General features: G+C 37.7%; 1 protein-coding gene and 1 non-coding gene across 3 annotated transcripts; both read right to left on the bottom strand.

The window, feature by feature from the left end:
- Nucleotides 1-1,340: 1,340 nt before the first annotated feature.
- Nucleotides 1,341-27,152, bottom strand: MRPS31 (mitochondrial ribosomal protein S31). Of its 2 annotated transcripts, none has more exons than XM_020876597.2 (7): nucleotides 26,940-27,152; nucleotides 22,818-23,102; nucleotides 18,525-18,680; nucleotides 17,645-17,785; nucleotides 15,074-15,153; nucleotides 11,386-11,529; nucleotides 1,341-1,641 (listed from the first exon to the last, which is right to left on the bottom strand). In XM_020876597.2, the coding sequence occupies exons 1-7, from the start codon at nucleotides 27,062-27,064 to the stop codon at nucleotides 1,412-1,414; spliced, it is 1,161 nt and encodes a 386-aa protein (XP_020732256.1). In that variant the 5' UTR covers nucleotides 27,065-27,152; the 3' UTR covers nucleotides 1,341-1,411. The 2 variants fall into 2 exon arrangements, with proteins under 2 accessions (XP_020732256.1, XP_070327407.1); XM_070471306.1 differs by lacking the exon at nucleotides 1,341-1,641 and adding an exon at nucleotides 7,604-8,934.
- On the bottom strand, nucleotides 14,917-15,048 carry LOC139036420 (small nucleolar RNA SNORA71). The gene has a single exon (XR_011489209.1). It is a non-coding gene; the product is annotated as a small nucleolar RNA SNORA71 (small nucleolar RNA).

Below are 27,152 nucleotides of genomic sequence, written 5' to 3'. Positions count from 1 at the left end.
TTTTATATGCTTTGGAATAATTTATATGTATAAGGTTAGGGTTATTTGCCTTCTGAATATTTTTAACTCTTGAAATGGTCTGAGCTTATTCTCTTTCCGGGAAGATTTTAAAATAGAGATTCTATTTCTTCTATAGTTATCATTTCTCTTTATCCAAAGATAACCTCTGGCCCATTTCTCTTCTCTCCTTCTTAACATCTGATTGTACAGGTACTACTATATTTGTCTTTACCTCTCTTTCATATTTTTCTCTCTGCTGCATGTAGCAAATTTCTTTAGATCTATTTTCCAGGGTCTATTGTTAAAACGCTTCACTAAATTCTCAAATATGTTTAGTCACTTTTAGCCTCCTGCTCTATACTTCATTCTAAGTTAGACATATTTTAAATTCTGAATATAAGCCCAATATTTAAAGGCTTTATGGGTCTTATTCTGTTATATTGGTATAAATTCATGGTGTTTTCTTATGTATTTTGTAATCATTAGAAGAATGGGTTTATGATGAGTACCTTCACATTCAATTTTTGTGTGCTTGTGCAAGGGCCTGAAACACTAGTCTGAGACCACACCACTGTCGGCTAAATTCTTATTTTGAGGTTTTTTTTTTTTTAAATCCTCAGTCCTGTCAGTTATATGAACTTGAATTGCACTGCTATGCACCATAGTAGAAATTAGTTCTAATTTTGGTATGATGACCCAAAATACTAGAAGCAATTAGTATAAGTCCTTTGTTTCTGTGAGGTTACTTCACTACAGTGATCCAGACTTAGGTAAAAAAATGTGTATATGCAAATACTGGGCTTCCCCTATGGGCAACAAATCTGCCTGCCAATGCAGGAGATGCAAGAGATGCAGGTTCAATCCCTGGGTTGGAAAGATCCCCTGGAGTAGGAAATGGCAACCTGCTCCAGTATTTTTGCCTGGAAAATTCTATAGACAGAGGAATTTGGCAGACTACAGTCTGTGGGGTTGCAAAGGGTCAGACACAACTGAGCACAAATATGCAAATATAGAAACTGCATGTTTATATATAGTCTATACATATAAGTTTGTAAATCCTCTCAACTGTTACAGCCCTCTGATGACATCAGATATATGGCTAATTATATTTCAAACAGTATGCTTACTGCATGAAAAGAAAAAGGTTAGAGAAAGTTGTCTTAAACTTATTACTAATTCTAAGATATTCTTTTTGTTTAGAATTACTAGTTGAATCCATAAAAGCTGGTGATTTTTTTCCATGCAGGAATATTTTTCAATTACTACCATATATACTTTTAAATAATTTAGTATTTATACTATTCAAATCATATACAATAATGAACACAGTATAGGAAAACTTCTAGTAAAATTATTTTATTTAGTTATAATATGAATCTCCAACAGCTTGAAAGAAAAATTTCCATGGTCTTCAACTAAAGTGTATGCCACTTTCTTTAAGAATGTCCTGTTTTTCATTAAAATAATTTCTAAACCACTCTATATGTTCAACCTTCTGTTTAACACTCAGATATGGGTTTTTGGAAAGGCCACAGGTCACCAGCTCCATGAAGTGACGAATTGGTCCTTGTTTTGGAAAACCCTCCAGATATTTATCCAGAAATATATGTTCATGAAATTCTGAACCATCATCATCAAAACCTAGGAAATGAGACAAAATACATTACAATTTTGCATGTAAAACCTACACCAATACAGTATATTAGCACATACATATGGAATTTAGAAAGATGGTAATGACGACCCTACATGCGAGACAGCAAAAGAGACACAGATATAAAGAATAGACTCATGGACTCTGCGAGAGAAGGGGAGGGTGGGATGATTTGAGAGAACAGCACTGAGACATGTATACTACCACATGTGAAACAGATGACCAGTCCAAGTTTGACGCAGGAAACAGGGCACTCAAAGCCAGTGCACTGGGACGACCCAGAGGGATGGGGTGGGGGGGCTCAGGACAGGGGGACACACGGACACCCATGGCTGACTCGTGTCAATGTATGGCAAAAACCACAATACTGTAAAGTAATTAGCCTCCAATTAAAATAAATAAATTAATCCCCCAAAACTCACTACACTATAAAACTAACATTAATGAGGCAGTATTACAGTTAAAGCCATGAACTTTAGAATCAGACAGATGTTTGCTCACCAGTTTAACAACCATGTGACTGGGCAAATTAACTTCTCTGAACATCAGTTTCCTCAGGCACAAAATGAGTATTAGAACAGCACCTTCTTCATGGGGTTTTTGTAAAGATTAAAGATTAAATAGACAGAAAGCTTGTAAAACTCTTTTACAGTGCTTAGCATACTACAAATATTCAAAATGGAGCAGTAATTATTACTAATGGATATTTTAATATCTAAAGAAACCACTAAGAAAACTATACAAACTACACTAAAAAATACATAAAATAAAATGGAATCTTAAGATATATTCAGGCAACTCACAGGAAGCCAAGAAAAGACAAGAGGAGTGAGAAACAGAAAAATGAACAGAAAACAAATAACAAAATGAGACTTAAATCCTAACAAATCAATTATTACTTAAATGTAAATGGCCTATACCAATCAAAAGAAAAACATGATCCAACTATATGCTGTATACAAGAAACTCACTTCAAACACCTATAACATAGGTGTTGAAAGTATGGAGGAGGACATATCTTGCTAACATTAATTTTTAAAAAGGAATGCATGAGTGGCTACATGAACATCAGATAAAGTAGACTCCAGAGCAAATACTAGAAAGAGTAATATTACATAATAAAGGGATTAACCCACTAAGAAGATAGCAATCTGAATTATGCATTCACCAAACAAAAGTTTCTAAATACATGAAAGAAAAACTGATAGAAACATAGGAATACAAAAATCCACAATTATAGTTTTACTATCACTGTAGGCAACTGATAGAACAGCCAAGTAGAAAACTAGCAAAGACATAGAAGAACCAAATATTAACCAACAGGATTACACTGACATCTACAGAACACACCAAACTACTGCAGAACACAAATTCTTTTCAAGGAACCATGGAACGCTCACCTAGTCTAACCATACCCTGGGTCGCAAAACAAACTTCAACACATTTAAAATAACTGAAATAATACACAGTATGTTCTCTGATAATAAAAGAATCAACACAGAAATCAGTAACAGGGAAACAGCAGGAGAATCTTCAAACAGTTGGAAATTAATATAAATAATTCATAGTAAAAAACACAACTGAATGAAAAGGTGGCCATGTGCAGGCCAAGGAGAGAGAGACCTCTGGAGAAACTAACACCGCCAATACCTGGGTCTTGGACTTCCAGCCTGCAGACTATGAGAAAGTCAACTCTGTTGTTTAAGGTACCCTACCAGTCTGTGATATTTTGTTATGGAAGCCCTAACAGACTAACATGGATCCACATGAACATGCCAACTTTCTACAAAGATGCATAAATGATTCAATGGAGAAAGGACAGTCTTTTTGATGAATGGTGCCAGGAGAACTGGGTATCACTGACCAGAAAGAAAAAATCAAAACTTCATACTTCAAACTAACAAGGAACAGATAATGGTCTAAACTATATGTCTAACATGGCATAGCCACTCTGTAAACAACTTGAAAGGTTCCTTAGAAAGTAATATGTAACTACCATACAACCCAGCAATTGCACCCCCAGGTATTTATCTCAGGAAAATGGAAATTTGTATTCATACAGAAACCTGTACATGAATATTTATAGCGCCTTTACTGTTAACAGCCCAAAACTGGAAACAACCCAGATGTCTCTTCAGGTGAACGGTTAAACAATAAGGTACATTTGAACCATGGAATATTACTCAGCAATAAAAACAATAGCAAAAAAAAACCCTACTGACACATGTAACAACTTGGATAAATCTCCGGAGAATTAATTATCCTAAGTGGTGGGGGGGCAGGGCGCTCAGAAAAAAGGTTACACACTATGTGATTCCATTTGTATCTCTTTATTGCAAAATTAGAGAAATGGAAAATGGATTTGGTGATTGCCAGGGATCAGAGACTAAGAAGGTGAGGCAGTGGCAGGTGGGTGAAACATGGCTATAAAAGGGTATAAGAGAGATCCTGGAGGTGACAGAACTGTTCTGCATCCTGACTGTGGTGATGGTCACATGAACCTACATATATGATAAAACTACACAGAACACAAAAACACACTTGCCAATAGAGTACATGTGAAACTGGTGACATCTGAACATGGCTGCAACACGGTCGATGCTGACTGCCTGGCTGTGATGCTGTCCTGTGCTTAGACGTGAGGTAAATACTAGGGGAATATGGGTACAGAGTATATGGAATATTTATCATTTCTTACAACTGCATACGAAGCCATAATTATCTCAAAAGCAGTTTTAAAATGCTCTCTCATCAGTTAGAATTATCTTCCACTTACTGAAAGAGATTTTTAAAACTTTATTTGGACATTTAAAGATCTAGTCATCACTTTTATAAAAACTAAAACATACAATAAACAAATCAAAGCCTTAGATTGCTAAATGGCCACACACTACTACTATGCTTGTATATATAACCCTTTGCAATGTGCCTTTGCCCTTCTTTCCATAAAGAGGTAGATACAGCCTGTTGCTCCAACCCTTAAATTCAAGGTTGGCCAGGAGACCTGCTTTGGTCAATGGGACATTACCAAACACAATGCAAAGGCCTGAAGCGCCTTTACTATTGTTTTAGGAACTCTTCTACAGCTAGGTGAACAAGCCCAGCCTAGCCCATGAATGCTGAGTGACATATAACCCCCTTATCGCCTCCCCTGGCAACAGCCAACACCAGCTAGACAGGTGAGAGAAACCAATCTAGAACAATCCAGCCCCAGGCACCTGCCCAAACCAACCAGAAAACCCGCAAGCTCATGAGCAGTTGTGACTTGGCTGCTGTTGTACCAAGTTTGGAGCGGTCTGTCATGCAGCGAAGCGGAACTGGCTCAGGTATTCCTAAGACTTCTCTGGGCTCCCCGGGTGGCTCAGACAGTAAAGAACCCGCCTGCAGTGCAGGAGACCTGGGTTCAGCCCTGCGTCAGGAAGGTCCCCTGGAGAGGGGAATGGCAACCCACTCCAGTGTTCTTGCCTGGAGAATTCCATGGATTGAGGACGCCAGTGGGCTACAGTCTTAACAGGCTGCAAAGAGTTGGACATGACTGAGCAACTCACACACAAGACTTCTTCACATTCAGAATCCAACTCTTCTGAATTGGTTTTTCAACTCTGAGTTGTCAGTGGCCATGCTTTCCAACACTCCATTAAGAACATCTGTGATGCAGCATTTCTTAAGGGCTCCACTATGGCCTCTTCTGATGCCCCCAGTGCAAATTTAGATGCATATCCACAACAGGCAATGACAACTACCTCTTCACTGCGGCCTGGCTAGCATAATAACATACATCAGTTTCAGAGATATTTAAAACTTTGAAAAACAAAACTATGTTGTATTCGATGAAATACAGGAAGAGAGATGTGCAGGAATATTCTAAATGGAAGTTGTTCTCTATCCCATAACCCTCCAAAGATCCTATTCACATTTTTCAAGGCTGATTACTTCCAAGACTAATCACTTCTAAGCTGTATATCCTTCTAGCCCTTTTCCTAAATTCATGTGTATTTTTTCAGACAAATTATTGATTTAAAAAAAATTTTCCTTGAATCCCACTGAGAATCCTCTACAGTTATCAACAGTTTACTTCACCAGGCAAGCAAGCATGTTGTTCCATCTTTACTTTTTTTGTTGTTTGTTTTTAAGGCATATGCACCAGGTGAGGTAAAAGTGAAAAAAAAAAAGCCTCACTCTGCTAAAAATGTTTTCCATATCATCAAATACTGCTTATAGTTCCACATGACAATATTCTTTTAAAGAAAAAATATCAATATGGCTAATGTAATATGAAAAACAAGGCAGCTTTTAATGTCCAATAACATTTGGAACAGAGTATGTTAGGGCTAAAAAATAAGGTCTGTAGCATTGGAAACATAATAAATCAAGGTAATAATTGTTCTTAAAAATCTGAGGGTGACTCCTGGATTGAATGTTTGTGGTTGTTAGTTATTAGTATCCCTAGACGTACTTAAGATACAAGACTTAAGACAGAAAATTGTGCAAGAGAAACTATTTTTAAAAATAGTTGTGCTAATACAAGATCAATAATTAATTTATTAAATCATTAACAGACCAACTATCTCTGACATAAAGTCATAATGAGTTAGACAAGTACAGAAATTATGACTATGCTATATTGGGGGGAAAAGCATCTAAGGGTATAGGTGATCTTATTACTCTTTCTCTAGATGATAAATCAACCATCTTTTTAACTTAGAAGGTATAATGAACAGATCCTTCCTGAATGAGTCAATGAGTGAAGAAAGCCAAGTAGTACTGGGAAGTATAAAACAAAGGAAAAAAAAAAAAAAGATAGAAAAAGCGATAAAGAAGGGATACTATAAACAAAATTAAGTTCCAGATAGATTAAACAGGAAAAAGCTAACAGATCTACACCCAAATTAAAATCTCCGTTGGTTAAAAACACTCTGAACAGTTAAAAGATAAGCAACAAGGACTTCTAGTTAAAATGTAGTAGACCGAACACATGATTTTTAAAATCCCTGCTCCCTTTTAACATCTACTAAATGGCGGTAAAAGGAACAAAAAGTATAAAAGTACAAAGATAAACAGAAGAGAAAATGAAACAATAACAGGAGTTATCACCGAAATGTTAAAGGAAGTGGACAGATAAGTAGTAACTGACTCAGCTGAGTTGAAAATGCTAAAACCAAACTAAGAAGCAGACAGACATCAAAGGCTTTGGAAATTAGTGGCACCATATACCACTGAAATTAGGAATGGGGATGAGGGACAAAAAAAAGAAGACTAATTAAAACTGGTTTAGGAGATAATTAGATCTCCCATGATCCATCTTCTACCTGTACCTCTAGATAACTACACCATCCATCTCCCAAAGAAGATGGGCAGTTTTATTTTTTGGAGAAACTAAAACAAAAAGAGCAATGAATCATTTAATTGATAAGCAGGGGAATTAAGTGAACATCTGTATGCTGATTAGTGAATCATTCCTCCCCACTCCCACCAACAGTGGCGTCATCCTCACCAGCTGGAGGATCGATTGGCTATCTTATTAGACGAGAATGTGTCCTTATTTATCACAAGTTAAAATATGCCTATTGTTTGACCCTTGAATTAATATACTCAGACATGGACAGAAGGATAAGTATAACAGGATTCACTAAAGCTCTATTCATCAATAGGAAAATGGTAAAAATAAATTTCAGTCATTCATACAATGGCATAGTACAGAATACACAAATAGTTCCCATTTTATAGAACTATTAAAACAAAGTTGATCTCTATGTACTGACAAGGAAATGCTTAAGACACATTGCAAAGTAAAAATAAATAAAATTAAAAAGCTACAGGACACTATATGTATTGTATGGCCCCATTTAGACCAAAACAACAGATAAATGTGAAACTATCATTTAAGGTGGATGTGGGTACATACATCAAACTACTGGCAGTGGTTGTGTCAGGAAAAGGGAAGAGAACTGAGGGGTAAAGCTTCTTCTTTATTCTTCTGTATTACATTTTTATGAGTAAACTTTCATACATTCATTTCTATAGCTTAAAATACTTTTTAATAAGCAAAAGAAACAAAATATAGTAAGGAAAAAATAAAAGTGGAAAATTAAAGACAAGAAGGAAACCCCAGTGGCGTACAATCAACTAAAGCAACATAGGTTAAATCTGTGTCTAATTCTGCTTTAAATATTAGTGAATGCAATTTAACACATTATTGACTGGAGACGTATTAACGCCACAGGCGTTAGTTTCTGCAAAAATCCCCCGGTCAATAATGTGTTAATATTACTGACTACAGCTAAAAATACAGTACAGCAAATAAAAGGTAAAATCCAGCTAATAGCAACGACCAATTTGAAAAAGAGTGTATTACAGCACTGAAGCAAATTCACTTTCACTTTGACTTGTTTTCACTTCTACTTTGTCAAAACTATTATTTCTTTTCCTGGCAGTACTCTGAGGCTCTTGTTCATTGGCCACCATCTGAAACAACCAGCAGATTGTTTCAGACAACACAGACCTAATCATCTTTATATTTGCCCCAATTTTCTCCACACTATACCCTCTCACATAACAATCACTGAGTTTTATGGTAATTCTGAGCTTTTCTAACTATTCTTGCTAGCTCATGTTATAGCACTCATTCCAGACACCCTGGCAAAGGATGGCATGTTGTAAGTGAACAAATTTAAACCAACTGAAAAATAAAAGCATGACTGACATCCATGACTGAGCTTTTTTGCCCACTGAAGGCTCCAAACTGAGAATTACTCTTGGAGGGCATTTCAAAGACACCTGTAATTTGGTGGTACATACATGGCTGATGAATATTCAAGAGCAAGACTCTTGTTAACTGGGTAGTGATAAAAATGGGATTAAATTTAGATAAAGCCAAAGCTAAAGTAAAAGTGATCTTATTGCAAAATCTAACTGGGAATAATTTCACTTAACTGTTCTTATATGGAGAAGGCAATGGCAGCCCACTCCAGTACTCTTGCCTGGAAAATCCCATGGACGGAGGAGCCTAGTGGGCTGCAGTCCGTGGGGTCACTAACAGTCGGACACAACTGAGCGACTTCACTTTCACTTTTCACTTTCATGCATTAGAGAAGGAAATGGCAACCCACTCCAGTGTTCTTGCCTGGAGAATCCCAGGGACGGGGGAACCTGGTGGGCTGCCGTCTATGGGGTCGCACAGAGTCGGACACGACTGAAGCGACTTAGCAGCAGCAGCAACCGTTCTTATAAATCTCCGGACTAGAAAAGCACATCAGAAGGGACAAGTCAGGCCTTAAAACCTGGCCAAAAAAAAAAAAAAAAACACATCAAACTGGAAAAATAATTTTTACATTTTAAGTGGCAAAACAAACAACAGAATTTTTTTTTTAAATGTAACAGAAGGACACAACACTGGGAAGTAAATTGTAAACACAGGACATGCCTTTAAGTTGTTTTCAGCATTGTGTTCCCAACCTGACATGGTAAGCCCCTCTGTTTTCTTTGGGGGTGGGGGGGGATCTTTTTCCAAAAGTATCAAAGTAAATCTTCATGAAACTAATTATTAGGAGAGAGAGCATGATATTTCATTACTCTTAAAACTGAAGTATAAGAAACATAAAAGAATATTACTAAAGGGCTAAGACTCCGGGTTCTAAGGCCAGGCCTCTTATTAAAGTATTGAGAAGATCCTAAGTGTGTACTGACTGAGGGGGTGATCAAAGTGAGAAAGTTTCCACAGTTCCCTTCCTGTTTTTCATTCAGATAACAATTGCCTTCAGGAGCTGGAAATGAGATAACTCCCTTTCCGACCCCAAAGCATCAATAATGTGTACAGTGTATATGGACACTTGTCTCATTTATCTCCCCAACCTGACCAGAAAACATGTTTGTTTGTTTGTTTTTCTTTTTCAGAAATCACACTTTCTCAAAAACCAGGTCAAATCTAAGATAAATTCCTTTGGTGTCTGAACATGTAAGATTTTGATGAACTGAAATGTTTCACTGCTGATGACAATGTACCATCAATTCATGCTTTCCTACTATCCTATTTGGTGGTGCCTAGAAAATACACAATATCCTTGTTAATATTTTAAGATTCAAAAATGTTATAGAAGAGAAAATAGTTATAATAGCAAATCCCCTCACAATATCATTGTTGCAGAAACAGGGATGATGATGGTGACTTGTATAATCTCACTTGTTTTTCAGAAGAATCCCACAAAATAAGTCCTATTATTATTTCTATCATTTTATAAGATGGAGGACATGAGGCTGGGAGAGACTAAGCCTCACTCAGGCACTTGAACTCTAACCACCACAGTTCACTGTTTCTCTTACGTCAAATATTCTACCTCAATACTGGGTTTTAAAACATGTCTGTCACCATGAGGACCTGGAACATCCAAGTTTCAACAAATATGGAATGAAGTCTTCCCTTAACATCACAGATTGTATTTCTTAGTGGTTTTTTTTTTTTTTTTGCTACTTTAAAATTCTATGATCACATACAAGAGGGGAAACGAACTAACATTTATTCCTAAGTATTATATGCCAAGAACTGTGCTGAGCAACTCACTAACTTATCTGCTTTCATTCTTACATTCTTTCAATGAGGTTTCCTTAATTTACAGATGAGGAAACTAAAGCTCAGGAGATTAAATTATTACCTCAGAGGCAAATGGCTAATAAGTGACAGAGTTGGAATCTGTATTCAGGTTTACACAAACAAGTCCATGGATCTGGGTTTTGTTTTTTTACCTTACCCTGATACCTTCTAGAATGTACACTATGTAATAGATTAAACACAGATTTCTATATTACTGAATATATCATACAAATATTTAAATTATTAAGAATTTGCTAAAGGATGTGTAGTTCCTAAAGTTTTCCTATATAAAATACTACTATATGTAAATATAAGACTATTTAAACTTCCACCCCACTTATCTAAACAAGTGAAAGGTAATCAAAAATTAAAATATTACAGTGCAGAATATTACAAAGGTTAAAATATGGACTACATTTTCCTAAGACTCCCTGAGGTGTTTGCAACTTCTAGCTAATCTTACCATAAAAGTAAATGAATCTCTTCTAACTGAAAATACATCTATAAAAATTCAATGACATGTTTAGCTGATGATATCATGGGTGCCATAAAAAATAAATAGCACAGTTAATACTGTTTTCCTTTTGACCGAGGAAGAGGTAACACCTCCAGAAAGATCTCCAGGAAAGTAGATAATATTTTATTACCAGCTCAAAGTATCTAGGTATGCAGCCAGAGTTCCAAGCAAGTTCGAAGCCTCCAAAAATATTTGCTTTGAGAGGTTTTGAATACAGGAAACATGCGCCTCATTAATGCAATGGTTTTAAATAAAAGGTACTAGTGTAAGACTTAAAGAGCTGTAATGTTGCCCCAAACTGAAGGATGATCTTACCCAGTATTTAATGTATTAGAAGATTTACCAGGTTATCTCCTGCTTAGCAAGCACAAAACTGTCATTTGCGGTTTTCAACACCTGGATGTCACAGAAATTCATGATGTCATTTCTGCCATATAACTTTACTTTCTTATCGAACAATCAGAATTAAGTGAAATCTTAGTATTCTTAAAAACACCATCAGATTTCTTTTAGGACAAGACAAAGATGTCTACACCAAGTTTTGAAATTCAGGTAAATATCCAGAACCTACAACTGAACATTCATATTAATCTCAGAGTTTTATAAACCTCTAATGTTAAGACTTACCTGCTTCATTGTTAATTGGGAACTCCCACAATTTCCCCTCTTTTGTCCACTGGATCATCTCTTCAAAACCATTCTCAAAGGGCTGTTCAGTGACTGCTGCTAACTGCTTAGCAAATTCTACATCCCAAAGAGAAGGTGCTGCCTCTGTAGAATAAAGACATACGAAATATGCACAGTTCTATGTAATTATCTTTCTTTTAAAAATGTTATCACCTCTGACCTGGCAATATATTTTCAGATCTTCAAACTCATAATTAAACAGTATATAATGAAAGGTCACTCTCTGATAGCTAAAATGGAAACAAAAACTATATATTCAGACTACAACGACAATAACTGCAAACCTCAACTTTTGTTTTTACTACAATGCTAGGTAATTAACCCTTACTCTCACAGTCCCCTCTACTGGAAAGGAGAAAAGAAATGTCCATTTTGTTCAAGGATCCTTTTGATGAATGTGAAAAGTTTTATACAACATGTGATTTTGATCTTTAACCTCTAGACTGTTTATTTTTAGTCTATCAAGATAACTTACTAATGTAAACTAAATTACAATACCAATGACAGTGATAATACCGTTAATTTATACTGGGCATTTACTTTGTCCTAAATGCTTTTTATATATTAGTCCATTTAATCCTCACAACCAACTCTATGAGTAAGGTAATATAATGTTAGCTTATTACAATTACCATATCATGTTTCAATCATTTATTTCCTTTGGAAATTCAAGACATGTTTGAAGAAATGAGTCATATTCCCACCAATTGTTGCTGGTGGAAATGTAAAATGGTACACCTCTTTGTACAAGAGTTTGGCAGTTTCTTAAGAAGTTAAGAATATACCTATCACACCATCATTTTACTCCTATTTACTAAAAAGGATCCATACATAGATCTGCACATGGAAGTTCATGTATGACTATGCCTGACCACACACTGACTGCTACCTATGAAGTATGTTGGTCTTGTACATCTGATAAGGAGAAGACTGCAGCAGTTAGGCTAATTAGCCACAGTTAGAGTAATCATAACAGAAAATAATTTAATTATCATGGTTATGACTTTTAAATTTATTCAGTGGACAATGATCAACTTATGTTTTTTCCATAATCATCATTAAGAGTCGCAACTATTTATTGAACGTCCACTATGTTCCAGGCACTGTTGCTTAGTCGCTAAGTAGTGTCCGACTCTTTTGTGACCCTCTGGACTATAGCCCACCAGGCTCCTCTGTCCATGGGATCTCCCAGGCAGGACTACTGGAGTGGGCTGTCATTTCCTTCTCCAGAGGATCTTCCTGATCCAGGGATTGAACCCAAGTCTCCTGAGTCTCCTGCATTGGCAGGTGGATTCTTTACCACTGAGCCACCTGGAAAGCCCATCTAGACACTACCTGACATTTTAATTCTATTACCTCATTTAATCCTTGAGATATATGTATTAGCCACATTTCATAAGTGGGAAAAGGGAGACTCCCACATGTTAGTAAGGCAGAATCTGAATTTGAATAATCAAGATCTACACAACACCAAAACTCTTTTTTCATGAGGCTAAATTGCCTCTCAGCTCTAGGTTACTCCAGGATAAGCAGTTGGGTCTAAGACACCACCCTTTGCAGCAGTGGTGAGAACTTAGCAGGGAGCAAAATCTGGGAACCATGGGATGGAAGAACTCATTCAGTCAGTCAATAAATAATGAATGCCAACAACATGTCAAGCATTATTTTTATCAACACATGGCAGGGAAACAGCAGTGAAAAAACACTAAATGTAAGTTTGCACATTGTTGCTATGCTTATATTTAGTTGGGAACAAAAGACATTCAGATTCATGCAAGCAGAGCTTATTAAAATGCCTTCAATAGAGTACATTTATATACATCTGTGCATTACTTTCCTTAGTAGAACATAATCACTTAATATTATTTTATAAAATACATCTACCTTCAGTACCTCTGGGCCAGCTCATCTTAGTTTTAGGAATAAGACATTTGATTTAAAAAAGCAAGCTGGCTCCTTCAAGAATCCATGTGCCTCTTTGGTTGTTCATTAGGCAGACAATAGTAGCTACCCTGTCAACAAATTCCCTTTTGGAGACAAGCTTAGGAGTTGCCACTCTGGTATTCTCTGGAGGCCTGGTGGTTAAGATTCACCTTGGTAGACCGGGTCCAATCCCTGGTCAGGGAACTAAGATCCTGCTAGTGCAGAGTGTTGCCACCTCAACAGGGGAGAGGTGATCCTTTCTCCATGTCTGTGCTTTTGCACTTTCATCAATCATCTACGACAGGATGCAGCTGTCACAATACAAGAAGGGGGTTGGTCACCTAGTTTCATTTTCAGTTTAAATGAACAAACAGTGACTGAATTAATGCCTTTTTTCCATGGTATTTATAGCTCAATTTGTTAAAAAAAAAAAAAAAAAAGGATTTAAGATAACAGATTCCTATCATTTGTAAGCCACTTGGCTAGGGACTATTCAGTATACAAAAATCAAAGAGACCTAGCCACTAATGTCAAGAGATTTATTGAATAGTGAGAAAATCAGATGTTTTTATAACTGATAGCGCCACTAGAAGATGGCCTAGGAACTTAAATATCAGAACTAAAATTATTTCTACCAAGGTTCAAAAAGCTAACTTACAATGTTTAGAAATGATAAGTCACTTATAAGCATAGATCATTTGTATGGAGTTTCTTCACTTACTTTATCAGTAAAACAAATTTAACGTCAAGCAAGAGGACACTCTTAGTTCTTTTTTAATTAGGATTAAAATGGTGACTAAGGAATTTGACTTCTTTCCGAAAGCAGGAAGAGAACAAAAACTAACCAGCTAAGTGAGTTAAGAAAAAACACTACCAGTCCACTAAATACATTTCCTGAATGCTCTCCTTCCCGTCTCCTAAATAATCTTTAAACCATTTCTACAAGTCAGCATCTATAAATGACACCTCCTCTTCTAGATAGTAAGATGCCTTAGGGCAGACATTACAATTTTTCTTTAAGTAACAACACAGAGGTATGTTGCAAATAGTGTAATAGTTGATCATTAACATTTTAACCAGGTTAGCAGCCACTCTATAGATGTGGATCCCTGAAGCAGACAGTACTTACCTACTATGTCCCATGGGGCTGCAACATTTCAAAGGGGAAACCTGACCAACTCAAGCATGTTAACAACTACGTGAATAAGCAAGATCCAGGTAGACAAGGCTTCCCTGATGGCTCAGTGAGTACAGAATCCACTGCAATCCAGGACATGGGAGTATAATCCCTGGGTCAGGACAATCCCCTGGAGGAGGAAATGGCAACCTACTCCAGTATTCTTGCCTGAAAAATCCCATGATCAGAAGAGCCTGGCAGGGCTATAGTCCATGGGGTCGCAAAGAGTCAGACAAGACTGAACATGAGTACGGTCAATGACAGGATAGAATTCAAAATACCTGATTATTATGCAATCAAAATAGGACATTTTCCAAAGATAGAATGTTTCCACGAGCCTGAGAAATAGTGTTACTTTTTTTTTTTGCTAGTGTGTGAAAACTCCAGGGTTTGGAACGGATGGCTAGGCTCTTCAAACACGGGGAAAGATCTGTCAGCAACTCCTCTCCCTCCAGTATCAGTGACCAGGGCACAGGCAGCCCAGGATCACTTTCGACGCAGGAGAACAGTCTTATTTTCTTAACAAACCTGTTTCAGGTGCCTCTTCAGTAACTGCCTTAAGCTCAAAAATGTTAAGTCTCTTCCCCTTGTATATATTTTTCCTAAAACTGAAAAAGAAAAAAATTATTTTCATGAATATTTTTATACATGGTCAACAAAAATTGTTTATGAGAGGAAACTTTTATATGAAAGTCAATATAAAAATTAAAAGTAAAAAAAAATTAAAATTAATTCCACTGACCCACACCAGACATTTGAATTAAACCGCATGTCTTTAGGACTGACAATTAAAAACAGAAACAAATACACCTGAATTTTTGCATCAGAATACAGCAAAGCAGTTACAACAATTTAACTTCCAAAATACCTAATTGAAAAGATCAGCTTAATTTGCTACAATTTTTATTTGATCCATTGCTTATTAAGGTTTTAGAAAATCTGATGTTGTGGAAAGATATCAAAATATGCTAAGTTAGAAATTGTTAAAGTCAACATTTGTCTTTGTTTAAGGGTAGAAAACACTGCATGCTTCTTAATTACAAATTATAATTATAAAAGACCGTGTAGAAAAATCAAAACATCCCCACTCGAAAAGCGATCGTTCTGTAATTTTAAAATTATGATTAACTTTCTTTACAAAACTATTTAATTAACTCAAAATTAATGTCACAGAGTTAATAGATAACTTTTCTTTGTACATTTTAATCAACTGCTTTATGCATCAATTCACATTCTTATTTGAAAAAATTTACTGGCAGATTAAACACTAGGTTATAAACAAGGTTAGTTTTTAAAATAACTTTGAATTCTTCCCTGGATCAAGTTACTATTTTCCTACTAAATTAAACTGAAAGAAATTAAAATATCATGTTAAAATTAGATAAGTGAAAAGTGTTAGCTGCTCGGTCATGTCTGACTCTTTGGGACCCCATGGACTGTAGCCCACCAGGCTCCCCTGTCCATGGGATTCTCCAGGCAAGAATACTTGGGTGGGTAGCCATTCCCTTCTCCAGGAGATCTTCCTGACCCAGGGATCGAACCTGGGTATCCCACCTTGCAGGCAGATTCTTTACCATTTGAAACATGCCCCAGGGCTTCATATTCAGCATTTCAGATAGGCAAACAGACCGACAGGACTATGAAAGATATCCAGTCCCCAAATTAGTCATGTACAGTGCAGGCCAGTGTGACTCCAAAGCCAGCACTTGTGATTCACACTTCTCCATCTCTAATGGAAGGAATCAGTTGAGGCCTGGGTTGTCTCAGGTTGCTCCAAGTCAGAGCAGGTGAACAATCTGGTATCTCATCATTGCTTCCCCTTATTCTAGAGTCTTGTAAGCAGCTTTTTAATGCAGGCATTATAAGCACATAAACCCCTTCCCTACTTTTTTAGCTTCTGCCTTGTCGCCTTCTAATTTCTGATGACAGCTCAAATCATTAAAAATCAACCTATGATACAGCATTCTGATGTAGTTGCATGGAATCATTTCAAAGAAGACTGACTTGGAAGACTGACTTAGAGATAACTACAGTTAAATATTTTGGGAGAAGCTCTTTGTGAAGTTTTCTAGGGTGTTTTGTGGAATTTTTTTTTACTTTTTATAGTTGATATACGATGTTGTTAGTTTCTGCTGTACAGCAAGGTAAGTCAGTTACACACATAAATACAGCCGCTCTTTTTTAGATTTCATTCCCATACAAGTCAGTACTGGGGGAATCTTAAGTTACATTCCAAGTGACACATTCTATTTCATTCAATGTCATGGATATACAAATTACTTTAATTCAAATAATCTTCCAAAGTCACTATAACCTCTGAACTTCCTTTATTAACTGCTGACCATCTTTTCCAATCCTCTTGTATAAATTAATAACTTAACACCCAGAAGGAGCTAACTCAGGTTCCTGAGATTACATGTAGAACAAAATCCATGGAATAAGCAACACACAGAAAATACTGCAATTGTAAGCACATCCTGCTATAAAGTTCAGTTAGTGTTTGTCAGACCATGCTAACTATTTGGCTTTCTCTCCCCAAGTATCACTTCATATGCTTGAAGGAGAAAAAGCACAAACTTTACGTAAACACAGACAGCTTTCTACTATAAAACAACTATGTAAGACATGGCTTAGCATCTTTAGGAACTACAAATTACCAAATTGAGATTGCCACAAATAAGCTACCACTTAAAGGTATTATAATGGATCTTCTTCCCTTTTTTGATGGTAGGTCATTTCTCTCAGGTATGAAGAAAGATGATCATAGAGAAAGGTAAAGGCTACATCAGAATGAAAAATAATGCTTCTCACAAAACATTCATTTATTCAGAAGTCTGGTCAGCTCCACTTATTCTAAATCAGGAGACCGTTAATCCGGGTAAATGTGAGGCGGGGCCCATTTTGATTTACGAGACAAAAAATGGAACACTGCTAAGCCCAGTAAATCTTTTCCTTTCTAGGAGATAGTAATCAGAGACTACAGAAACAGATATAAATGTATCCATGATGCTCAGATACCCAATAGCAAAAATATACAGGGCAAGAGAGTAAATCGACAGTTCAACAAATCAAATCAAACAGACTGCAGAGCCTGAGTACCTTTTTCTTAGATCAGCCGTCTTCTCTCGGTCAACAAAATCATCAGCCCCTTCGTCAAACTGAATCTGGTGCACTGGTCGTGTGCTAGCTCTCACTGTGGAGGATCTGGCAACTTTCATATCTGATATGATGTTACTGAAACTGAGAAAAGAGAAATGTCAAGTGTGTTAGAAATTTTAGCTATGGAAGAGTAATGAACTTTCTGAAACATGAGATTCACATAATTTTTATTTCACTTCTATGTACTAATAATGAACAAAAAAGTTATGTCTAAATAAAAGACTGTATGTTGTGTATCAATACCAAAGACCACTTAAGATCGCTGCTGCTCTTTTAAAAGTGCTATTCAGAAATGTTCATTCAAAACATGATTAAAGGTGTCACTCATGAGAAATTGTCACACATCCAGAGAAGTGGAAATACAATCAGTATCTGTATCCCTATCACCTAGATTTAAAAGTTGCATTAAAGTTGAAATGTAGCCATTTTCATTTGCTGCCTTACATTTGTTCAAATACAAAAAATAAGCGACCATATTGTGCATAAAACCAGCATATTATTTAACTAAAAAAAAAAAAGTCTCAGAGAAATTCTTATTATGTTATTTATTATTTTTAATAACATTACTGAATGCACCACTTTTTTTTCAGGGACAAGAATTATGTAACTTCTCAAAAGAAGTTTTAACTATTCCACTGATCTTCTAAAACTGTGATCTTCCTTATTAACATGTGAGCTATAACAGAAATCAAACTGCTAATATTTACGAGGCATATTTATATACGAATGGATTTATTATGTATATTGCTCAGCATGTACTGAGTGAAGCCAGCCTCCTGGAGGTATCAGCGCCACTGGCACAGCTATCTGACTCACTAACCTAATTTTGGGTTTCTCTCCATCCTTCTGAGCCTTCCAGTCTTCCTCGTGCTGCCGGAGCTGCCTGAGCAGCTCCGACTTGGTCGTCTGCTTGTCAAAAGGGAAAGAGTCAGCAACTGCAGCCGCAGCCGCCACCAGCTCCGGGCTCAGGGACTTGCTTCAGAAAGAGAACACAGAAAACAAATGAGAGACAGAGGCGTGACTTCAGTGGAAAGTCAAATTTGATTTCCTGGGTAAAAAACTTCTTGTCATTCGAAAAGCACCACTCAATTTCTAACAAAATCAAGGATTCTTAACACAATATTGTAAATCAACTGTACTTTAATAAACTTAAAAAAAAAAAAGAATTCTTAAATATGAGGTATCAGTTTTAAAATAAGTGTTACAATGCTGAAAGTTCAAGTTAATGGATCATTAATGAAGCACAATACTAACTCAGAACAATATATGAAGGTGGAGGGGTGAGGGATCAGCCTCAAAAAGGATAAATTTGTGGATTTTTAAATTAGATGCCATTTTATTTCAAAAAACAATACAGACTGCAAGCAAATATAAAAGTCATGAAACCTGTTTACAAAAGCTTTAATCAAAATCTCCCCAAACTGTAAACAACCCAAAGCACTATCACCAGAGCAAATAAACTGTGATATATATCCATGCAACGCACAGTACTTAGCTCACGTCACATGTATGAAAATGAGTGGAAGAAGCTGGATTAAAGAAAAGTGTATCTTTCATGATTCTATTTATACTAAGAGGTCAAATTAAGGTGAAAAAAAAAAAAATCAGAACAGCGGTGGCCTCGGGATGGAAGGTGACTGACGGGGAAGGTGAAGATGGGGAACGTGTTGCATCTTGGGAAGTGGGTGGGCTCCACGTGGCAGTTTGTCCGTATCCTGCCACTGACATCTGTATACTTTAATGTATGTGAATTTAACCTGGGGGGGTGGGGGGAACCATAAATCATCAAGTGGGAGGTGGAAAGTGAGAGAAGGCATAGATGACACAAGAATGGCAAGATGTGGTAATTATCAAAACTTCATCATAGGATTTTACTTTACATTTTCCATAAGCTACAAAAAAAAAAAAGGCTATTCTTCAATAAATTAGGGTAAGTTAAGAGAAAAATATGCCAGCTACAAAAAAGAAGTTACTTACATTTTTTAACTCAATGAAAATTATTGCCATCTCAATGAGTGGGATCCAAATTACTGTTCTACTTTACTTGGCTTTCTATCTGAGGAAATGATATGTAACATGAAAACTAAGGTTCCCAAATCCCTGAAGCTTGGCCTCAAAGAGACCATTAGAGCCTAGGAACCCTCAGGAAGCTGTGAGTGAGTTGTACGTAAATCAATGTTACCAGAAACTGGAAGAAAGGGAATCTTAAAAGAATAGGTAGCTGAAATCAGAGCAGTTGGTTGGTTAAGAGGGTATTAACTAAAGTAGGAGCTAATAATTTTGGTTACCACTGTGCCCACCAGCGGTCTTATTAGGTTTCATGATACATTTGGATTCAAAGCTGTGGGCATGACTGTAAAAACCTAAGATCTTAGAAAGATTTAAGATGGTGCCTTAGAGTGCCTTTCAGACAACAGGAATTCTAAGAAGCTTAAAGATGCGGTTCCAGGGCCTCTCCCAGGGAGCTCAATATAAACCTGGACCTTGGTTCCCAAACTGTGCCCTAAGGCACCCCAGAGTACCACAGGGAAATATTAGCCATGTCTGTCAGCGACTGTAAGTTAAGGTAGTTCACAGTTTTAACAGTAGACTACCACACTCCTTTCTATGTCACCGTATCTTTGTGAAGATGGTTCTCCAGCAGCTGCTGTGATAAAAAGCACGAACACTTCAAAAATCAGTATGGAACAGGAATGAGAATGACAGTGTTGAAGGCTAGGTCATAAAAACTACACGGTTCCTAGAGGCTTGTTTTCTCTCCGGACACTCCCCAAGTTAAACTGGAAAAAAAAAAAAAATCAGAACAGCGGCTGCCTCAGGAGAGAGGTTACTAATGGGGAAGGTGAAGATGGGGGTCCAGCCACCATGCAGTGAGGAAGTCCAGGCCACACATAGGTGTTTCTGTAAGAGTTCTGGCTAAGGTATCAGCTAACAGCCAGTATCAACTGCCAGACCAGAGTGAGCAAACCCACAGCTGGTTCCAGCTCCTGAACTTCCGAGTCTTCCAGCTGAGGCCTCAGACATTGTGGGGTGGAGATTAACCTTCTTCATTGTGCTCCATCCACACTGCTGACCCACAGAATTCACGAGCATTAAAAAATGGCTGTTTTATGCTGCTAACTTTGGGGGCAATAGTTACACATCCGTGGTATCTATATAAATGTGCATAGGTCTCAATACATAACACAAATAAAAAAACTAAAAGCAGGCCATGCACGAAGCAATGACAGTGCATTTTGAATCAAAGGCAATGATTAACCTAGTTCTGTGCATCTGTCTATGTTACCTGCTCAGTCATGTCCGACTCTTTGCAACCCCATGGACTGCAGCCCGCCAGGCTCCGCTATCCAAGGGATTTTCCAGGCAAGGTAACTGAAGTGGGTTGCCATTTCCTCCTCCAGGGGATCCTTCCTGACCCAGGGATCGAAACTGGGTCTCCTGCACTGACAGGCGGATTCTGAGCCACCAGGACAGCCCAGTGGATCTGTGCATCTGGAATCCCTTAAAACACAAAGCAGTCTGAGCACAGAATTCTCCTAGGCTTTTATGCTTGTCTCATTCGTACCTAATTGGAAAGCAATTTTTAAAGTTACCTTTACTGAATCTCCTGCCTCATAGCTCAGTTGGTAAAGAATCGGTCTGCAATGCAGGAGACCCTGGTTCGATTCCTGGGTCGGGAAGATCCACTGGAGAAGGGATAAGCTACCCACTCCAGTATTCTTGGGCTTCCCTTGTGGCTCAGCTGGTAAAGAATTAACCTGCAATGTTGGAGACCTGGGTTTGATCCCTGGGTAGGGAAGATCCCCTGGAGAAGGGAAAGGCTACCCACTCCAGTATTCTGGCCTGGATAATTCCAGGGACTGTATGGTCCATGGAGTCACAGAGAGTAGGACACAACTGAGAGACCTTCACTTTCACTTTTCACTTACTGAATCTCTGCAAAGCAATCAACACATCTGAACCACTTCATTAACAGTTAATTAAATTATAATAAAAAAGCAAAAGGGATCATAAACAGGTCTGGAAACTGGGGGAAAAAGCCTCATTCTTCATAAATATTTTAAAATGTATTTCAATATTATCTAATTATATGTACATATAATTTGTTTTACATTGTTTCTAAAAAGGAGAAAATACTTATTACGGGCATTTCCTGTTTGAATTAGCTTACTCTCTACCTAGTTATGCCTTCCAGTGGCAGTTTTGATATAATACAGAAATCAAATAATTCCATTAAAATGTTGAGTCACGGAGACCTGAATGGGAAGGAAGTCCAGAAGAGCGGGGATACAGGTGTATGCAAGGCTGATCTATTTTCCTGTGCAGCAGAAACCAACACAACATTGAAAAGCAACTATAATAAAAATTAACTAAAAAATGTTAAGTCACCCTGAGTATAGAAATCTGTATTATCTGTTTATTCTGCTAAGTGAGAGATAGGGATCTTAAAGCCACATTTCTTATTATTGATGATGTCATTGGTGCAATGATTATTTATATACTTATATATAACTAAAACAAAATCTTGACATAGAAACTACAACAAAATGCTAAAATATCATGATTGTACTTACATTCAGTAAAATATTATACTCCTTTGACAAGCACAGGAATTATAATACTTTTAAGAAACCACATATGCTGAGAGCCCTGGAATTACTGGTCAAAAGAAGTCATATAAAACAGCTGTAATTAACATGCCAAAATTTTACCCTAGGTGGAATTTTTTAATGAAATTTCAAATAAAGAAGTCTTTCAGAGATACAAAGCTACCTTCAAATCAGGATGTAAATAATTTGTTAATAAACAGCTTAAAGCAACTAAATGCGGTTAACAACTGATAAATATGTAAAAGAATGTGTAATTCTCAATTAGATCACTATTCTTTTCCTCTCTCTAGACTCTATACATATATCCACTTACTTAAATATAGAACAATAAAAGTATTTCTCATGTAATTATTAGTCTGTGTTTACAAACTAATATTTAGTCTTCATTAATTCCATACCTTCAATGTACTCTAATTTAAAAAAATTTTTTTTCTGAAAGAAAAAGTTTATTGGAGTTTCCAAAATTACTTTAAAAAAAAAATTCAAATTGCAATTCAATTTACCTCTTCTGGGGGGCATCTTTTGGAGATTTCTGAAGTCTGCCAATTGCCGCTTCCAAACTTCTAAGCTGTCCTCTGTTGGGTGGCTTTGTTGTCTGTACATTTACTGTGCTTAATTCAACTTTCATGCCCTTAATAATATTTACCAAGTCTTTTTTCTTATTCTCCTTTATACTCTGTTGGTTCTCCGTTTCCTTGGAAATTTCACAGTTTGCAACAGACTTATCACCTTTCTTGCTGTAGATCACGCTGTTAGTGCCAAAATATCTTTGGATATTACTTTTTGTCCTGAAAAGATTAAAGGAAAAAAAAGTGGAAATATAGTGCAAAATAACAAAGCCAGGGCTCAAAACATTGCTTCAATGGATTTAAATGTTTTTCAGTTCAAACCCTTCCCTTTTGCTTATTCTTGTTAGCAGCCGTAAGAACAGCACTTAACATTTCTTAAACACATACTGTTTGTCTAGTTTTGTGCAACATTTTATGTATATTTTCTCACACTCACTTCAACTCCATAAGATAGGTATTATCCCCATTTTGCAGATAAGGAAACTGGAAACCAGAGCTGTAACTTCCCAAGGCCATGTAGCTCAGAGCTCACTAAGGCCTAAGACACATCGGTGAGCACAAATAAGTTACAGGTGTGCTGAGACACTGACCACCTGAGCCCTGCGAAGGCTATGCGGTGCTGGGGGCTCCTGGAGTGCCTCTCTGCTGCCTCCTGCCATTTACCTCGAGGTTTGGTACTAACACAAGTATCATTGTCTATGTGTTCCATGACATTAAAAACCTTGCAAAACACTGACTCGGTTAATACATTTCAATGTATTTTCTTAAACCCCAAATGAACAGACTGCCAAGTTCTTGCTCTTAACATGACATAAGAATATTTCACAGTTAAACAATATGAAATAAAGAAACTTCTGTCAATAACAAAGGTTTTTTTAAAAAAAACTTTCTTAAAAAAAAAAATTCCTGGCTGTGATTCTAATCTTTTCGACTTTCTCACTTGAACTACCAATGTCATTTAACCAATCACTCTTTGTAAACTAAGCTAAAATGGGACAGAAAAAAAAGAATATTTAGTGGCTAGAGTTGCCATTCTGCTTTCTTCTTTATAGACTCATCTATGAAAAAGAATAACACAAATGATCTCATCTATTTCAAACTCATGCAGAAAAAGATTTCCCAAATGTCTAAGGAACCCAAATGTCTAATTTTATATTTTGTGGCATTAAGAACATTTTGATATAGTTAATATTGAAGCACTTTAAAAACCTGTCAATGTGCTAGTCTCGGTAACAGGGTGTAACCTATGAAAGTCATTGATTAAATATAGTGAATATCTACTCTGTGCTGGGCACTATACTAGGTACTGACGATACATTAGTTAGTAAGAATCTCAAGGTCCCTACCTTCATGAAGCTAACCGGCAAGAACACTTTCACAGACTTTAATAACTACCTAGAGGATTTACTGAAACACAGATTCTTTGGTTCTACCAATGATTCTGATTCAGTAGATTTGGGGAGGGACTTGCAGTCTGCATTTCTAACAGGTTCCCAAGTAATGCTGATGCTGCCTGTCAGAGGACCACATCTGAGCAGTCATGTTACTATATCATTTAATCCTTACAATCTTACAGGACAGGTTGTATTATTATATTCTTCCACATTACAGAAGAAACTGCTGCTCAAACAGGTTAAATTAGTGGTTCTTAACCTCTAGAGGTTATATGAATCAAAAAGGGAACTTATTTAAAACATGGATTCCTGACATTCTTAGTTAGTAAGTCTGGAATCAGGCCCGAGGATCTGCATTTAATCAAGACTTCGTGCCACTGATCTCAAGAAACAGCATAAGACAATGGGTTAAACAGTATCTCAAGTTCTCACAGCTAGTAAATGGTAGTGCCAGACTGTGTGCCTGCTTAGTCACTCCAGTCGTGTCCAACTCTTTGTGACCCTATGGACAGAAGCCCGCCAGGCTCCTTTGTCCATGGGTTTCTCCAGGCAAGAATACTGGAGTGGGTTGCCATACCCTCCTCCATGGGATCTTCCCAACCCAGGGATCAAACTCGAGTCGCTTGCGTCTTCTGCACTGCAGAACATCTTACCGCTGAACCATTGGGGAAGCCCTTTATGAAACCCTTTAATGAAACCTTTATGAAACCCTTTAATGAAAGAGAAAATGGCTTTTTCCAAAAATGCTGAAACAAACTCTTTGATCTGCACATAAAAGTGTCAGAGGCTAACACATCGAACAACTTAAAAATCAGAATGAAAACCAACTGCATAATCAGTATCCTTATAATCAGTACACAGGAGCCTCAATATAATACTCAACATGTGGCACGAATGAATTCAGGAAAACATTCTCTAATTACGATTTCACATGTAAAAGTAAAATTAATACTAAAGGTATCATAACAAAAAGGTGGCAATCAGAAGAATGAATCTCACATGTAACTTGTGCTTCAATGTCTTCTTCCAACACTGCTCTAGCACTACTGAAAGTAATCTATATTATTCCAGGAAAATCATGTATGTATAACACATGTTATGTATAACAAATAACAAGTAGTATTATAATAGTATTATAATAGTAACTGTATAACACTAAAATAATAAAACTCTAGCCCAACCTAACTTTCTCATAGTCATGAATGGATGTGAGAGTTGGATTATAAGGAAAGCTGAGCATCAAAGAGTTGATGCTTTAGAACTGTGGTGTTGGAGAAGACTCTTGAGAGTCCCTTGGACTGCAAGGAGATCCAACCAGTCCATCCTGAAGGAGATAAGTCCTGGGTGTTCATTGGAAGGACTGATGCTGAAGCTGAAGCTCCAATTCTTTGGCCACCTGATGCAAAGAACTGACTCACTGGAAAAGACCCTGATGCTGGGAAAGACTGAAGGCAGGAGGAGACAGAGGATGAGATGGTTGGATGGCATCATCAACTTGATGGACATGAGTGTGAGCAAATTCTGGGAGTTGGTGATAGACAGGGAAGCCTGGCTTGCTGCAGTCCATGGGGTCGCAGCTGGACAGGACTGAACTGACCTAACTTCCACCTGAGCTTGTTTCCACTGAGATCTTACCATAAATTTGTATTTTTGTTTTCTAAAAATTACAACGTATTTTCAAAGCTTTCTCAAAGCTGCTCCTCATTCTTCTGTAAACATTAATGATACTCTCATGCTCCAAGGCAACTGGCTGAAATCTTTGCTGTCTCTACCACCCTACCTTTATCTCATCATATATCACATCCCAGTATTTCATCGATCCAGTTCTTCTCTATCCAGCTACTTCTTCCCACCCCCGGTGCTCCTAACTTGCTGTGGGTTGTACTTAACCAAACGAGTCCTACATCGATCTGCGTGAAATATACACGCAGCAGAATTAAGATTTCACAATCTTGGGAGTTCTCAAAGAATAAACATCAAGCATGCTGCAAATATTTTTCTTTCCTGGCTAACTCAAACCTTTGGGCCCCCTTCAGGTTTTACCAGACTTCTTTCCAGAAAGGACACCCTAAACCTCTCCTACAACGATCAGGCGTCTCTGCTCATCCAGCTATCACCTGTTCAGCGAATTCTGCCGTACTCTGCGCTACTCACATTATCTCAGCGGTTACTCCACTATATTTGAACTGCCTACTTGGTGGAACTCTAAGCTCTGCGATGGCAGGACTGTGTATTCGGGGCTTAACCCCAGTGGGGGCATAAAGATCAGCGCTTTCAATAATGAAGGTAGGAATAAGACCATCACAGTCTTGGGAGGTTTTTAAAAAAAAAGTACATAAAACAAAACAATTTCGCTTTCTGGAACCTGGATAAAACGAGGGGAGAAGCGGCAAGAGAGATGAGGGGCGGTAGGTGGTAGGGCACAGGGCAGCGGCCCAGGCCTGTGACCGGAGCTCTTCCCCACGCACCCTATGACCTTGGGCAAGTCACCTTATCTTTCTGGGATTTTCCGTTGATCAGAGTTAAAGCGGCGGCTTCTAAGCTCTTGCGGGTCAAAACACGGACCCCCCAGCACGCCGGAGAAAGATTAAACTTGAATGTGCAGCAGCCTGCACAGGGCTGCGTGAAGACCTGCGGGCCCACCAGCGCGGAAACGCCGTACCTGACAGTTCCGTGCGGAGAAGCGAGGGGCACAACGGTGGCCGCCGCTGCCTCCGGGCCTGCGGAGCACAGAGGTAGCCGGGAAAGGGGGCGAAAAGGAAGGACCGCCGAGACCCTCGGGAACATCTCCGAGAAACGAACAACACTGGTAACACAGGCGGATGACGCGTTCTCTACCAAACACGCCCCCCCGGCTCCCGCTTCCGTTCCCCGG

The sequence above is a fragment of the Odocoileus virginianus genome, chromosome 8 (assembly GCF_023699985.2).
Source record: "Odocoileus virginianus isolate 20LAN1187 ecotype Illinois chromosome 8, Ovbor_1.2, whole genome shotgun sequence".
NCBI lineage: Eukaryota > Metazoa > Chordata > Mammalia > Artiodactyla > Cervidae > Odocoileus > Odocoileus virginianus.
Note: the sequence above shows the minus strand (reverse complement) of the source record. Positions and strands in the feature narration are given on the sequence as shown.